The sequence below is a fragment of the Callithrix jacchus genome, chromosome X (genome assembly GCF_049354715.1).
Source record: "Callithrix jacchus isolate 240 chromosome X, calJac240_pri, whole genome shotgun sequence".
Lineage (NCBI taxonomy): Eukaryota > Metazoa > Chordata > Mammalia > Primates > Cebidae > Callithrix > Callithrix jacchus.
Window position 1 is genome coordinate 75,440,695 of NC_133524.1, and position 18,047 is coordinate 75,458,741.

Consider the following 18,047-nt stretch of genomic DNA (forward strand, 5'->3'; position numbering starts at 1 on the left):
CGAACTGGGAGTCAGATAATCTTGGTTCTAGTCCTAATTACTAATTAGATCTATGCCCTTAAGCAAACTGCAACCTCGAGAGAACTCAATTTTCTCATTTGTAAAATGAGAGAACTTTACTAGATGAATTAAAATGCTTTCCATTTATAAAATTTGCTTCTGGAAAAGACCATCTAACCAACATAATAGATTTTTTATTTTTAAATGGAATCTCGCTCTGTCGCCCAGGCTGGAGGGCAATGGCACAATCTTGGCTCACTACAACCTCCACCTCCCGGGTTAAAGCAATTCTCCCACCTCAGCCTCTCCAGTAGCTGGAATTACAGGCACCCTCCATCATGCTTGGCAAATTTTTTCTATTTTTGTAGAGACAGGGTTTCACCATGTTGGCCAGGCGGGTCTCAAACTCCTGACCTCAAGTGATCCACCTGCCTCAATCTCCCAAAGTGCTGGGATTACAGGCATGAACCACAGCACCCAGCCCCAACATAACAGATTTAAAAGTAAGTCAGCTGCAGGTCCACTCCTGGAAGTAATAACCTTTTCCTCTGTGATATATTGATGACCACATCCCTCAGCTGTTTTAGTCACACTATCCTTGGACCAAAGGAGAAGTCTGGATCACTTAAGGATTCCCAACTCCAAACTGTATTTCTGAAATGCTATTGCCTTCCTCTTCTTATCTAGGTTACCTGATATGATTGTTATATAACTCAACAGGTCACTGAGATAAAATTCTAGACCTAAAAGCAGTTTACAATGAGAGACTAAACTAAAAAGATTCACTTGAAAATATTTTGATTTAATTTCATGTTACCCAAGGTTTCAAAGTTATTTTATTATTTCATCAACTATTTAAGTAAAAATCAAGTTATTATCACTTAATGGAAGATGTATCATAACAAATTTACTTTACCTATCACACCACTGTTAATTTATCATCCTGTTTAAAGCAGAAAACTCAACAGTCCTCACAGACATCTGGTCCCAGGGTAAGGAAAGACTTCTCCTTACATTGTTTCCTACATTTCAGAAAAGCACATATAACAAAGATTGTATTATTAAACGAATGAATACTGCTTTTAACAACAATTTTTATTGAAAAACTTATGAATAAAAGAAAATGTTTTAACTGTCCAGCTTTTTTGATACAGAAATTATCCTTTTATTTTTTATTCATTCAACTGATTATTTTAAATGGGATCACAACTAAGCCAGGCTACTCAAAACTAAGGAAATGTTTGTTAACCACACCCATGTTTCCTCAGAAGATCATTAAATCCACAGACAGAAAAAAAACTGTTCATAGACAATTGTCTAACAAAACAGAAATAGAATATATAAGTGATATAAACTAAAGGTATCTTTGGAAATACTTCTAGAAACTTCTTAGAAGGCAAAACAGTATCCATTATCCTAACATTCAAAACTGTAAAAATTTCACTACTGAAATCAGTATCAACAGAGCTCCTTTGAGAAATCCTGCTTTAAAGTAACAAAGTTTGGAGACTTCTCTCAAATTTAATGTACCTATGTATCTAATGTCTACATGGTAAACAAAAACACATTAAAGGCTCAGAGATTATAGCTTACCAACTTTTTCTTTCCCTACAAACCACCATCACAATCCAGAATTTTTATCCTAAAGGAAGAGAGAGTTAGGGGACCAATGGACAAAAATGGAAAAACTAAGCCAGGTACCATGGTGTGCACCTGCAGTCCCTGCTACTCAAGACGCTAAGGCCAGGAGTACGAGGCTGCAGTGTACTATGTTCACATCTATGAATAGCCACTGCAACCTAGCCTGGACAACATAGTAAGACCCCATTCTCAAATACATAGTTTTTTAAAATTTTCTAAATTAAAAAAGCAGCAAATTATGTCACACATGAGAATTGTTTTTCTACAAACTGTTCTTCTTTTATTTTTTTTTTAGATGGAGTCTCACTCTGTAGCCCAGCCTGGAGTATAGTGCCATGATCTTGGCTCACTGCAACCGTCACCTCCCAGGTCCCGGTTCAAGCAATTCTCCTGCCTCAGCCTCTGAAGTAGCTGGGATTACAGATGCATACCACCATGCCAAGCTAATTTTTATATTTTTAGTAAAGACAGGGTTTCACCATGTTGGCCACGCTGGTCTTGAACTCTTGACCTCATGATCCACCTGTCTTGGCTTCCCAAAGGGCTAAGATTATACGCATGAGCCACTGCACCTGGCCCACGAACTGTTCTTAAATGGTTTGCAATAAACAGAAACAATCTGGGAGTGGTAGGCTTTAATATAATTTCCCCAGACCTGTCCATATGTGTATTTTTATTCTTTTTACTATATTATTTGTCCCTCTCATTTGTTTCATTAAATCAGTTTATTTTCAAATATGAGAACTGCGATTGTTTTACACCATCCAATTCTCCATGATAATGTAACCATTAAACATACTTTTCGGGGCCAAGCGTCGTGGCTCACACCTGTAACCCCAACACTTCGGAGGCTGAGGTGGACAGTGTGCTTAAGCTCAGGGGTTCAAGACCAGCCTGGGCAACATCATAAAACTCTACCTCCACCAAAGAAGTACGAAAATTAGCCGGGAGTGGTGGCACACACTACTTAGGAGACTTAAGTGGAAGAATCGCTTGAGCCCAGAAGGTTGAGGCTGCAGTGAGCCGAGATTGTGCCACTCAACTCCAGCCTAGGCAACAGAGCAAAACTGACTCAAAATAAAAATGGGAAATGATAAACCTTTTTTTTTTTTGACAAAAAGTCTCTCTCTCTCACCCAGGCTGGAGTGCAGTGGCGCCATCTCAGCTCACTGCCACCTCCGCCTCCAGGATTCAAGTTATTCTCCTACCTCAGCCTCCAAAGTAGCTGCGATTATAGACACATGCCACCACACCTGGCTAATTTTTGTATTTTTTTAGAGATGGGATTTCACCATGTTGGCCAGGCTGGTTTCAAACTCCTGACCTCAAGTATTCTGCCCACCTCAGCCTCCCAAAGTGCTGGGATTACAGGTGTGAGCCACCACCCAAAAATGATAAACTTTACACAGAAAAATGTACTGGAAACCACCCCAAGTGATTAAAATTACCATCATCAGTAATGGGACCAACCAACATCATGCATCTCCTGTTACAGAGGCACTGAAAACAACATACCATCACTTCTGTGTTACTTCTGCCAAAAATGCATACCTTGCATCTAAAAATGCATAACCTTTCATTAAGGAAGCATCACACAAACCCAAATTGAAATACATTCTAAAAATAACTGCCCTATACTTTTCAAAAATGTCAAGATCAGGACAGACAAAGAGAGGCCACAGAACTGCTCCAAATTAAAAGGACATTATTAGGGTAATGAAAATTTAAATACAGATTTTTGCCCACTTCACTCCTGCTTTGAGTATCAAGAATCTTCATCAATATTGACAATATGTCAGAATTTTGACAAATGAGGATGAAAAAGTCTACACACAGGGTGATGTGATTTAAGGGTAACACATGACATCTAATTTTAGTTTTATATAAATCTCTATCCTTTCCTATTTTCCTACTTTACAGGCTAGAGCTACCTTCTCAAGTTTAATATTCATCATTCACCATTTTTATCACTTCACTGTATCACTGTTCTTTTAAAAAGCTGATCATATTTCTCTACAAACTGTAGAGCATTTGTTTTAAAGTATTTGTTGGTTTTCTATAATGAAAAGGAGAAAATAAAACAGTTTAGCATAGTATAAAAAGCTTCTCTTGGCTGGGCATGGTGGCTCACATTTGTAATCTCAGCACTTTGGGAGGCCAAGTCGGGCAGATCACGAGGTCAGGAGTTCGAGACCAGCCTGGCCAACATGGTGAAACCCTGTCTCTACCAAAAATACAAAACAAGCCGGGTGTGGTGGCACCTGCCTGTGATACCAGCTACTCAGGAGGCTGAGGCAGAAGAATCACTTAAACCAGGAAGGAGGAGGTTGCAGTGAGCAAAGAGTGAGCCATTGCACTACAGCCTGGGTGACAGTTCAAGACACTTTCTCCAAAAAAAAAAAACCTTTTCTCAAACCTGACCCCTATTAGCTTCCTTCTTTTCAATTCTACCTCCCATATTCTCTCCAATCATACTTAATATCTCATTTTTCTCAAGGCACTCAAGGGCTCTTCTACCATAACTCTAGACACATCCTGTTCCACCACCTAGAATATTTCCCCCTCCTCACATTTCCCCCATCATCATCAACGACCCAACTCAAAATTGCTCGCGCTCGCTCTCTCTCTCTCTCTCTCTCTCTCTCTCTCTCTCTCTCTCGGGAAAATACTTGCCATCAACTCTCTAAGGTAATCTTTGCTATTCTTCCACATCTCTTGGTTTATATCACTATAACTGTACTTATCTGCATAGTCTATTTCAACCATTTACTCCTTCATTTAGCTCAGTGTTCATTATCTATGAACATCTATTATCTAGAACAGTGGTTCTCAAGACCATAATGCCCACAGGGAACATCTGGTAATTTCTGGAAATATTTTTCGTTGTCACAACTCAGGGTAGAGGTGTTAATTGGTATCTAGTGGGTAGAGGTCAGGTGTGAAGTGCATTCACAGGACAGCCTCTAACAAAAAATTTTCTGGACAAAATGTCTATAGTGCCAAGACAATCTGTTCTAAAATAATACTTGGGTCATGTTAAGCCTTAAAAGTGTTTATCAGCTCGGCGCGGTGGCTCATGCCTGTAATCCCAGCACTTTGGGAGACTGAGGTGGGCAGATCACCTGAGGTCAGGAGTTTGAGACCAGTCTGGCCAACATGGGGAAACCCCCTCTCTACTAAAACTACAAAGAAAATTGCCCCAGTGTGGTGGCGCACACCTGTAGTCCTGGCTACTCGGGAGGCCGAGGCAGGAGAATCACTTGAAACCAGGAGGCAGAGGTTGCAGTGAGCCGAGATGATGCCACTGCACTCCAGCCTGGGCAACAGAGTAAGACTCCATCTCAAAAAAAAAAAAGTGGCCAGGCGTGGTGGTTCATGCCTGTAATCCCGGCACTTTGGGAGGCCAAGGCAGGCGGATCACAAGGTCAGGAGTTCAAAACCAGCCTGACCAACATGGTGAAACCCCCATCTCTATCAAAAATACAAAAAGTAGCCAGGCATGGTGGCACGCGCCTGCTGAGGCAGGCTGAGGCAGGAGAATCACTTGAATCCAGGAGGCAGAGGTTGCAGTGAGCTGAGATCATGCCACTGTACTCCAGCCTGGGCTACAGAGCGAGACTCCATCTCAAAAAAAAAAAAAGTGTTTATTGAAATAGCAAAATGAGGCCATATAAAGTGGCTCACTCTTGTAATCCCAGTACTTTGAGGGGCCGAAGCAGAAGGATCCCTTGAGGGCAGGAGTTTGAGACCCACCTAGGCAACAGAGCAAGATCCCCTCTCTCCAAAATAAAACAAAACATTTTTTTTTTGAGACAGAGTCTCACACTATCACCAGGCTGGAGTGCAGTGGCGCCATCTCGGCTCACTGCAACCTCGGCCTCCCAGGTTCCAGAGATTCTCTTGCCTCAGCCTCCCGAGTAGCTGGGACTACAGGCACGGACCACCACACACAGCTAATTTTTTTGTATTTTTGTTAGAGACAGGGTTTCACCATGTTGGCCAGGATGGTCTCGAGATCAGCTGAGGTCAGGAGTTCAAGACCAGCCTGACCAACATGGTGAAATAACACCTCTGCTAAAAATACAAAATTAGCCGGGCGTGGTGACACATGCCTGTAGTCCCAGCGACTCAGGTGGCTGAGGCAGAAGAATCGCTTGAACCCAGAAGGTGGAGGTTGCGGTGAGCCGAGATCGTGCCATTGCACTCCAGCCTGGGTAACAAGAGCAAAACTCCATCTCAAAAAAAAAAAAAAAATGGCAAGGTGAGCTATTCCAGACGACAATGAAATATAATAAATGTTCTAAAATTGGATGGTAGATCAGAAAACAAGAACTTTTGGTCTTTCACCATGAAGGACGTCATGAAGCAATTGGTAAAACGCAAATAAGGTCTGTAGATTAAAAATAGTATTGTAGCAATGCTAATCTCTCTTTTAAGAGATGGGGTCTCACTGTGTCCTTCAGACTCGCGTGCAGTGGCACAATCACAGTTCATGGCAGTCTGGAACTTCTGGGCTCAAGTGATCTAGCTTCTAGGGTTCCAGGCATGCATTGCCATGCCGGGCTAATTTAGTTGTTTTGTTTGTTTGTTTTTGTTTGTTGTTTTTTGTAGAGATAGGGTCTCACTACATTGAGAAGACTAGTCTTGAACTCCTGGCCTCAAACAATCCTCCCGCCTCCGCCTCCCAAAGTGCTGGGATTACAGGTATGAGAGACCACGCCTAGCCTTAATGCTAATTTCTAATTTTGCTGACTATACTGGGACCATGTAAGAGAATATTCCTAGTATCACGAAATACATATTAAAGTATTTAGGAGTATTATGAGAAAACACCAAACACTTGTTAACAAAAGAAAAAAAAATATTTAGGAGTAAAGGGACATCATATCTGTAATTTACTCTGACACAATTCAGAAAAATAATAATAGAGAATGATAAAGTAAACATGGTAAAATATTATCACTTGCTGAATCTGGATGAAGCGAATCTGAGAATCTCTGTGCTATTTTTACAAATTTCCTACAAGTCTGAAATTATACCTTTTATACAGTAAAAAGGGAAGGGGATGATTACTCTTTATCTCCCTGAAGACAGATCAGATTCATCTCCTGAGGTTACAGTTACAAAAAACCAGTCACGTGGCCAGGCAGGTGTGGTGGCTCATGCTTGTAATTCTAGCACTTTGGGAGGCCAAGCAGGGCAGACAGCTTGAGTCCAGGAGTTCGATACTAGCATGGGAAAAATGGCAAAACCTCATCTCCACAAAAAAATACAAAAATTAGCCAGACATGGTGGCATGCACCTATAGTCCCAGATATTCAGGAGGCTGAGGTGGGATGATCACCTGAGCCCAGGGAGGTGGAGGCTGCAGTGAGCCATGACTGCACCAATGCATTCCAGCCTGAATAACAGAGTAAGAGCCTGTCTCAGAAAAAAAAGAAAATTAAAAACAGTAATTCTATTTTATTTTATTTTTCAGACGGAGTCTCACTCTGTCACCCAAGCTAGAGTACAGTGGCACAATCTTGGCTTACTGCAATCGCCACCGCCTGGGTTCAAGTGATTCTCCTGCCTCAGCCTCCTGAGTAGCTAGTATTACAGGCACATGCCACCACACCCGGCTAATGTTTGTGTTTTTAGTAGAGACGGGGTTTCACCATGCTGGCCAGGCTGGTCTTGAACTGACCTCAGGTGATCTGCCCACCTCGCCCTCACAAAGCAAAGTGCTAGGGTTACAGGCATGAGCCACCGTGCCTGGCCAAAAACAATAGTTCAATAAAATATCATACCATATGAGGCACTGCTGAGAAAGCTGTTTGAAGTGAAATGTCTTTGATTTGTGGATGGATCTTAAAATACCCTTTTTAGTAACACCAAAACTGTTTTGGGAGGCAAGGGCTGGGTTACTAGCCAAAATGTCTATTAATAGATTTTTTTTTAAATACAATAAGCTTCATGGAGACAGGTCCCTTATCTGTCTAGTTCATCAATGCACTACTTAGAACAGTTCCTGACACATGGTAACAGTAATCAGTAATATTTGAGTAATAATAAAAACGCAAGTGCTTTATGCCCATTTAACTCACTTAATATTCACATCACCCCAGAAATATTTGGTGAATGAATTCGTACTTTTTGCAGGATGATAATTACAGTCAGTTCCTCGGTAATGTAACATATGGGTTCCTAAAAATCAAAAGACTGTAAAATTGTGCAATGAACACCACAGAACTCATAGGAAAAATGGAGTTAGAAGCACAACACTCAAAAACTTCATCAGTGACACTTTTTAAAAAAAAAGAAACCAAAGAAAAATGGTAGCACAGCTTTACACATCTTAAGCAATTAATAAATGCTCAAATATAACAATAAATATGGCACTTTACCTTGAAAAAGACCTGAAGTTTGCTTGTGAAGTGAGCATCAAAAGGGTTGCATCTCATGAATTATTGTGAAGCGGTAGAAGGAAGGTTATCTGAAATCGGATTGAAAATTGTAACAACAGACGTAGATGGGTGTGGTTTATAACCCAAGTGGTAAAATGAGGTAGCTGGCAGATGTCTGAGGTGTATGCATCTATATGCATGTATTTTTATGCAGCTATTTTTAGAGGAGTGTAGTATCTGCATTCACCTAGTGCAATTATCAGCAAACTATTTTGATAAAGGGCCAGACAGAAAACATTTAGGCTTTGTGGGCCATTAGGTCTCTGTTGCAGCTTATTCAACTCTGCAACTGCAGTACAAAAGCAGCCACAGACAATGTAAATAAATGAGCATCCGTGTATTCCAATAAAACTTTATTTGCATGGTCACGCCTAATAATCCCAGCACTTTAGGAGGCCAAGGTAGGCGGATCACCTGAGGTCAGGAGTTCAAGACCAGCCTAGCCATTATGGCAAAATCCCGTCTCTACTAAAAAAAAAAAAATTGAGCCAGGTGTGGTGGCGAATGCCTGTAATCCCAGCTACTCAGGAAGCTGGTGCATGAGAATCACTTGATCCCAGGAAGCGGAGCCTGCAGTGAGCTGAGATTGTGCCACCGCACTCCAGCCTGAGTGACAGAGCGAGAGTCCATCTCAACAAAACAAAACAAAGATCAAAAACAAAACAAAAAAAGAACTTTATTTACAAAAAACAGGCCACTGGTTGGCAGGCCACGGTTTGCTGATCCCTGACCCTGCAAACAAAATCCCCCATACAAGCAAATGCAAATTTTGTCCTATGCTTCAAATTGTTCCCTGAAATATCAACCCTATTGGAAAAAAAAATCCATATTTTCAAAGCAAGCATTACAGCAGAAATAAATGTGTAATGCTATCAAATAAACCAAAAAATAACTAATATAATTCAAATAAGCAAAATAATAAATCCAGTATTACTCAAAAATAATTTTTTAATTTAGATTTTATAAGTCAAATGTTACCTATCGAAAAGTAAACTGAGGACTTCAAATGAGCAAAATGGAGACAACTAAGGATGCATTCTGATCACGGTCATTCAAAATCTGTGCATTAAATTATACACAATCTTTTTTAAAAGCAGGTAATACTTTCCACAATTCTGAACTAAAATTATCAGGCCCATTCACAAAGGCATATATACCTTTTAAAAGATCATCAAGCCACACAAGCTACCATACAAAATGCACATTAGTAGCCAGGCATAGTGGCACATGCCTGTAGTCCCAGCTACTCAGGAGATTCAGGTAGGAGGATCACTTGAGCCCCGAGTTCGAGGATTCAGTGAGTTATAAGCTATCATCATCCCACTGTACTCCAGGCTGGGCAACAGAGCAAGTCCTTGTCTCTTAAAAAGCACAACAGTTATACAGTATTTGTCCAGAAATTAAGTTTAAAATTCTATGTTGACCTTCTTCCAAATAGAAAATGCTAATATACACAACATTCCTTTGCTTAAGCTGGTACTCCTCACATATGGAATTCTCCCACAGTCTTCTCTGTCAAAACTGTACCTATACTCTAAGGACCAGATTCAAATGCTCTCTCTCTATTTTCCTTGGTCCCCACCAGAAATGTCTTTCTATTTTGAACTTCATGCAGCATTTACCACTTTATATCCTGCACCAAAACTAATTGTGTACACGTCTTATTTCCTCTGATATATGGAAAATAAGACTAATCTTTAACCATACTAATTGCCCTACCTGGAGTACCCTCTCACAGCCAGCCCTTAACAGCTAACTCATTCAAGACTCAATAGATAACATCTACTTTGCAAAACTTTCCTAGACATCCCGCAAATTAGTCTTTTTTTCATTTGTGATCCCTAGCACAATCAATATATTTCCATATTAGCACTGCTTTCTAATTGCTTATTTACTTACCAATCTCCTTCACTTGACTAAGAATGCCTTAAGGTGGCAGGAATTTTATTACCCTTGGCATACCCTAGCACACTGCCGTGCCTGGCCCCTAACTGATTCTTAAGTATTTGATTAACTAATAAAGCATTCCCCCAAAACATGGAGTGCAGGATATATACATGTGAATACAACTGCCAGACCAATAATTTCTTAAACAAATATTGTATGCGACAGTTAACAAGAGTGCTGGACTACAGATACCGGAAATGGCTACTTCAAACTAAAACTGAGAGACAAAGTTTCAGAGACAGTATCTGAAAATAGCAGCTACAGTGCAAAATTCAAAGACTTTTCCCAGAGCAAAAAGAACAACTGGCTAGAACATAGGGCTTTTCAGACATGCCATCTTCAATCATAAAAGGGCAGAAATAAACTGGATATAGCAATCTTTCCAAAATAGAACATATTCTAAGCCACAATTATTAAGAAACTTCCCAACGAAAATGTTTTTTCTTTCCAATAAATGTTTATGCAACTAGGTATACATGATACTATGGAAAATATCGGCAACAAAACACCTGTATCCTAACCAGGTAAGTTTTAGGGCAAGAAGATATAAATACATTGAATAAAGAAACTTTATCTCACCACTACCCTTCTCCCTAACCCACAAAAGGCAGATAAGAAAATGATCAACAATCGTATAAGCAGAATTTTTTTTTAAATAACTTTAGGCAGAGTATGGTGGCTTATGCCTGTAATCCCAGCGTCTTGGGAGACCAAGGTGGGAGGATTGCTTAAGTTCAGGAGTTCAAGAGCAGACTGGGCAACAAAGTGAGACCACCGTCTCTACAAAAAAATCAAAAAATTAGCAAGGCATGTGGACACACCTGTGGTCCCAGCTACATGGGAGGTTGAAGCAGGAAGATTGCTTGAGCCAAAAGGTAAAGGCTACAGTGAGCTGTGTTCAGCATCACTGTACTACAGCCTATGTAAGAATGAAACCTTGTCCCAAAAAACAGTAACACTATAGGCCATCTAGTCTTGTTCATTTTGCAAATGACAAAACAGAAACCTGGAACGAATAAATGATTTGTCCACAGTCATACAATCAGTTAAGCAACAAAGCTATAACTAAAAAACCAAGGTTTGGCTCACAGTTCAGTGTTCATTCTTTTGTACAAGCAGTTCTCAAACCATTTAGTCACAGCACCTCTTTACACTTTTTTTTTTAAAGTCAGGGTTTCACCATGTTGGTCAGGCTGGTCTTGAACTCCCAACCTCAGGTGATCCGTCTGCCTTGGCCTTCAAAGTGCTTAGATTACAGGCATGAGCCACCACGCCCGGCCTACACTATTAAAAATTAATTAAGAGAAAAAAATTTTTAAAAATTAATTAAGAGGCTAGGCGCAGTGGCTCACACCTATAATCCCAGCACTTTGGGAGGCTGAGGCGGGTGGATCACAAGGTCAAGAGATCAAGACCATTCTGGTCAACATGGTGAAACGCTGTTTCTATTAAAAATACAAAAAATTAGCTGGGCATGGTGGCACGCGCCTGTAGTCCCACTCGGGAGACTGAGGCAGAATTGCTTGAACCCAGGAGGCGGAGGTTGCAGTGAGCCGAGATCACGCCACTGCACTCCAGCCTGGGTAATAAAGCAAAACTCCATCTCAAAAAAAAAAAATTAACTAAGACCCCAGAGCTTTAGTTTGTCTTTTAAGAACCATTATTACAAACATGTTACCTGCTCCAGAATATCTTTAGGCTTTATCAATAGCTATTATTGATAAATATTGATATTTACTCCCATTTGAGCTTACTCCCATTCTACAGGTGGAGAAACAGAAGTTAAACATCTTGCATGTCAGCTTCCAAGCTGATCATAAGATAAGCATTAGGATAAAATTAGAGACAGACTGCTTAGACACTCCTTTCACTGCCCTGTTGTATTCAATATACCTAAAGGAAGATCTATGCATCAGTTTTCACTGGCTTAAACTATTTAGTTTCTGATTTCCAAAAGAATATTCAGAGTCTGGGGGAAAGCACTTCACGTAAATTCAAGAATTGCCTGTATCCTGTCACCCAACCCATAAGTTTATTCAAACCCCAAAAGTGAAAAAGACAAATACACACAATTACTTATGAAACAATTATTTCACACACCTACATCAATACTTAAAAGAAATATTATTTTAAGTACTACACTTATTTCTATACAATATATAACTGAAAGCTCATGGCCAGCTACACCAAGGGTTGCCAATAATAAAACTGGGCCTGATAAAAATTAAGGTCACAAATGTCTTTCTTTTCACCCCAACCCATTCCATAACCAAGCAATTGATATTTAAATGCTTTAAAAACCCTTTATAAAATTTGCATCTCCTCCCCCTTCACAGGCCTGGTTTTATGCTTTTCAACAGTGGAAATGCAAGTATTTCACATATGATGTTGTTCAAAACTAGGTTACTATGCAACTACTTGTTAACTACCACCTTAACAGACACACACTTTCTAAGACATTCAACATCTCTCAATTTAGACAACTTCTGCCTTTTTATATTTAAGACCAATAACAAGGTTATATAGCTGTCAGTTTTTCAAGTAATCAATTGCTGTAAGGACTAGAATGACAAATTTCACCAAATCTCCCAGTAATGAGATCTTCATATAAAAATAAATTAAGGCTGGGCACAGTATCTCACGCCTGTAATCCCAGCACTTTGGGAGGCCAAGAAGAGTGGATCACCTGAGGTCAGGAGTTTGAGATCAGCCCAGCCAGCATGGTGAAAACCCTGTCTCTACTAAAACTACAAAAATTAGCCAGGTATGGTGGCATGCACCTATAATCCCAGCTGCTCGCGAGGCTGAAGCAGGAGAATCACCTGAACCCAGGAGACAGAGAGGTTGCAGTGAGTCGAGATCATGCCACTGCACTCCACCCTGGGAGTGACAGAGTGAGACTCCATCTCAAAAAAAATAAAAAATAAAAATAAACTAATTCCGGCTGGGCGCAGTGGCTCAAGCCTGTAATCACAGCACTTAGGGAGGCTGAGGTGGGTGGATCATGAGGTCAAGAGATCAAGACCATCCTGCTCAATGTGGTGAAACCCCGTCTCTACTGAAAAAATACAAAAAATTAGCTGGGCATGGTGGCGTGTGCCTGTAATCCCAGCTACTCAGGAGGCTGAGGCAGGAGAATTGCCTGAACCCAGGAGGCAGAGGTTGCAGTGAGCCGAGATCGCGCCATTGCAGTCCAGCTTGGGTAACAAGGGTGAAACTTCATCTCATAAATGAATGGAATGAATGAATGAATGAATGAATGAATAAATAAATAAATAAATAAATAAATTCCAAGTTCTTTTTTTTTTTGAGACGGAGTTTCGCTCTTGTTACCCAGGCTGGAGTGCAATGGTGCTATCTCGGCTCACCGCAACCTCCGCCTCCTGGGTTCAAGCAATTCTCCTGCCTCAGCCTCACGCCACCATGCCCAGCTAATTTTTTTGTATTTTTAGTAGAGACGGGGTTTCACCATGTTGACCAGGATGGTCTCAATCTCTTGACCTTGTGATCCACCAGACTCGGGCTCCCAAAGTGCTGGGATTATAGGCGTGAGCCACTGGGCCCGGCCAATTCCAAGTTCTCAAAGCAAAAATAATAATAATAAAGTAAAAAATAAACTAATTAATTAAAGTTTATCAATTATGAGGCCTCCATTCTAGGCCCTAGCTCCAGGATGACAATTCTAGACATATCCTGGGCCAGAAGGGAACCTGCTGCCTTGAAGGAAAGGACCCAGTCCTAGTAGCATATATCACCTGAAAACTGAAAGCCCTTGGGTCCTTTTATAACCAGCAGAAAGCCAGGCACAGTGGCTCACACCTGCAATCCCAGCACTTTGGGAGGCCAAGGGAAGTGAATCACTTGAGTCCAGGAGTTCACGACCAACCTGACCAACATGGTGAAACCTCGTCTCTACCAAAAATTTAAAAACTAGATGGGCATGGTGGCACACATCTGTTAATTCCAGTTACTTGGGAGGCTAAGGCATGATAATCACTTGAACCTGGGAGGTGGAGGCTGCAGTAAGTCAAGATCACGCCACTTCACTCCAGCCTGGGCAACAAAATGAGACTCTGTCTCAAAAAAAAAATAAATTAAAAATTAGGCCAGGCACGGTGGCTCACGCCTGTAATCCTAGCACTTTGGGAGGCTGAGGCGGGTGGATCACATGAGGTCGGGAGTTTGAGACCAGCCTGACCAACATGGAGAAACCCCGTCTCTACTAAAAATAGAAAAAAAAAAAAAAATTAGCTGGGCATGGCGGCGCATGCCTGTATTCCCAGCTAATCAGAAGGATGAGGCAGGAAAATCACTTGAACTCAGGAAGCAGACGCTGCGGTGGGCTGAGATCATGCCACTGCACTCCAGTCTGGGCAATGAGAGTGAAACTCCATCTCAAAAAAATAAGAATTAAGGCCAGGCGCGGTGGCTCATAACCGAGGCGGGTGGATCACGAGGTCAAGAGACCGAGACCATCCTGGCTAACATGGTGAAACCTCATCTCTACTAAAAATAAAAAAAATTAGCTGGGCGTTGTGGCGTGCACCCGTAGTCCCAGCTACTCGGGAGGCTGAGGCAGGAGAATTGCTTGAACCTGGGAAGTGGAGGTTACAGTGAGCCGAGATCTCGCCACTGCACTGCAGCCTGGCGCCTGGTGACAGAGCGAGACTTTGTCCCAAACAAAATAATAATAATAATCATCATCAGCAGTGACATTCAGGTACCCAAGTACTGCACTGAGGGCTTGGTGATTACAAAGACCCTCTCTTCAAACCAATCTTATTTCAAACACTACAAACAACCAAAATAATCCTTTAAAAACAACAAAACCTTTAAAGACTGAGCCGCTGATTAGTCAGTGTATGTTTTAGCCAGGTCATCGGTTTATTTTCCTTCCTCTCATCTTTTGGCCATTTTTCCACCACAGAATCCTAGAACATTACTTTATTTAAAAAACACAAGTAAAAATCAGAACTAGTCTTTGTTCCTGCTTTTTAAGTGCTTGACAAAAGATGTGATAAAGAAAAAATCTGGAACTACTGCGTAAAATAACATTAACATTAATGCTCATATTATTTCTGCCTCACATTAGAAGAGACTCAAGAACGACTTGGTATTGTGAGTTCAACTCACTCAAGCATTACCTGTCAGATTCTCCTTTAACCATGATTATGGTTTGGGAGATCAATGACACTTCAGCCTGAGACAGTTCTAAACACCTACTTGGAACTCTTTTATAGTAAATAATCAGGGAACGTCACATTTTTTAATTAATTACTTACATTCATATATGCAGTTTTTTTACTAGAGGTTTTTCATGTAACTTAAGACTCTCCTAGCATTAAATGTTTCAGTCATCTCACTATATAGTACATCTGGACATAAAAGGTGTAACATTATAAACAGCTACAAAATCATAGATCTACAACAAATGAGAGTAGGTAATGTGAATTTCTCCATCATTAACACTTGGGCTAAATTAAAATGGCCATAATAAGGTTAGACCTAGCAGCTGAAGGGGGCATTAACGCCTTGTGGTTAAGAACAAAAGCTGTGAAGTCAATATGGAGTTCAATTACAGCTCCACCAATTACAAGCTGTCTAACTTCGATCAAGTTCTTGATCTCTCTGTGCCTCAGTTTCCTCATCTTTAAAATGGGCAAAACCAAGAACTTACCCCACAGGTTTGAGAATTAATCAAGAGTATAAAGAATGACAATAAGCACTCAACCTAGTTACGATTATCACTCTTACCATCAAGATCTACAAAAATTCAAGACTAGTAAGAAAAACTGACCCTTGTGTAAAATGAATTATTCTATTCAGAAATTCTATATACGTAATTTGTTCATTCTAAAGAAACTGCGAAGATCTGACTTCAAACTATAGTTTCATATGTAGACTTTGTGAAACTTAGTAAAATCTAGAGGTCATAATTTAACTATAAGGTACCATTCATGCATATGAACATGAGTGCCTGGTAATAACAGGCCAACCAGTTGTACTGGGTACCTCTTACATACCTAATACCCCATAAATAAAGATTTGTTATATTTGAGCCAGTGAGAAGTTCAGAAATGAAGGCCACAATCGTGTATCCAACTAGAGATCTATAATCTAAGAACTAAAGCATATTTTTCCCCAAGGTAAAGAAAATATAATCTATCTACTACTTGTTCATGCAGAAAAACAGACATATGTTATCTGTAGAACTGGGCTTATTCCCCAATTCTACATTCCAGCTAACGTGCTCTAAAAACATATGCCAACCTAAGAGTTACTCAAAGGCACATTTTGCCAACTGTAAATGCAATTCTGACCCATGCTCCTTGTACTTTTATTTTGCCACTAGACACCAAGGATGCATCTCCGAGTAAAAAACAATTACTTAATTCACATCGTGGGATTAAAAGTCAAATGTCAAACAGACTGAAAAGCCAGCCAGCCACCTAGGTAAAAGTGTATACATTTCATATTGACTACCCAAATTTTGAGACCCGTCAAGAGGTAAATCAGCATACAAGAAAAACAGCTTCAACCTGACAAACGTGCTTGATTGGTTAAGAGGAGGCCTGCCAGGCACAGTTTCCCTTGCAATAAATCCTACTTCGCATCAACCCACGTTAACCTGCCCTTCATCCTTCATGGAATAAGTAAATAAAGATAGGGTCTAATTACTCCTCGAAATTTGCCCAGAAAGTGGGTAAACATTTGAAGTCCCATTAAGGCTGGACTTCACAAAAAGTAGTATACTAGGGTCCTCTGGAAGCAAAACCCTGTGTTGTCTCCCCTCGCCTAAAAATAAACACAAGGATACCCTTCAGGATATGGAAAGATACCTAAATACCTGGTAAGACGGCACGTCCCAACCAAAAAAAAAAAAAGCTTGTCTCCTGGGGCTGCAGAAAAAAATCCCGCAGGGCCCGGGTACTTCCCGTCTCCAGCAGCCTAAACGCCTCTAAGTCGTCCTGGGATCTCACATCCTCGCGCCCGCCCACCCCTCCCCCTCTTCTCACCCCTCCCCCCTCCCCGCTTCTTCCCCACGCAGTTTCTAGGCCCAAAGATTAGAAAAAAATGACCAGGATACCAAAGACCGCCTCCGACTTCGAGGCACCAAAGAATAAACAGAGGAACCCGACCAGGCGTCACCGTTTAGGGGAGATTGCAAGAAGCGCCCCATACCCCAGGCCGCGCCCCCCACCTCCCGCCACCCCCATTCCCACCGCCACCCCCACCCCCACCCCCACCCCCGTCGGAGCCTTGCGCCGATACCCCGAAACCCTTCTCACCTAAAGAGAAAACGATGCCTCTTTCGGCTAAGCAACACACAGGCCTAACCCACCAAGCGAACGCCTTCCCAATCACCCGACTCAGACGGTGCCTGGGCCCAGACCGCTGGGGCCCATGAGACCGGGTTGCGTTTTACCTCATGGGCTCAGCGGTCATGTTTTCGCTTGAACGCCTGGTCGGCTTCTGCGATTGCTGGGCGCCGGTCTTCGCTCCCCCGCGCCCTGTTAGGATAGAAATGCACTGGAATCTTAGCCGTCACTGTAGCTGCTGCTGGAACCTCCCCACAGCTCAAAGGCTGCTGCCGCTGCCACCGCCGCAGGACCCGCGGAAACAAAGCGACGCCGCTGCCGCCGCCATTTTGTTGGGCCGAGGCTCAGGCAGGAGAATTGGCGCGTCCTCCCTCTTTCTCTTTCCGTCATCCATTGGCTACCTCCTCCAAAGCGCACAGTTTTATTGGCTACGACAATTCACCTTCTTTGGGGGCCTGTTGCTAAGGCGGTCGACGTCATTTGATCCCCTCCACCTTTTCGCAGGAGGTCCAATTTAGTCCCAATGACCTGAAAGTGCTAGTGACTTAGTTTGACTTTATTTTGAAAATGCTCTTTTAGTCCATCCTCTTTTTTCTTAGATATATTAACGAAGCAATAACAGTAATTTACGTTTATTGAGAGTTTACTATATGCTCGGCACTACACTAATCCTTTACCGGGTTATCTAATTTAA

The 18,047-nt window shown here is 41.5% G+C and overlaps 1 protein-coding gene across 40 annotated transcripts in view; it reads right to left on the bottom strand.

The window, feature by feature from the left end:
- Positions 1–17,695, bottom strand: part of ATRX (ATRX chromatin remodeler) — a 316,685-nt gene extending 298,990 nt beyond the window's left edge. For 15 of the 40 annotated variants that reach the window (XM_078363312.1, XM_078363309.1, XM_078363298.1 and 12 more), the window contains exon 1: positions 17,461–17,695. Coding sequence is in view for 9 of the 40 variants with exons in the window: in XM_078363286.1 (XP_078219412.1) it covers positions 17,461–17,480 (20 nt within the window). In the remaining 31 variants the exon portion in view is untranslated. Of the gene's footprint in view, positions 1–916; positions 1,023–8,027; positions 8,117–17,323 lie in introns of all 40 variants that reach the window. The other 25 variants (XM_078363311.1, XM_078363308.1, XM_078363307.1 and 22 more) reach the window with 6 other exon arrangements.
- Positions 17,696–18,047: the final 352 nt, after the last annotated feature.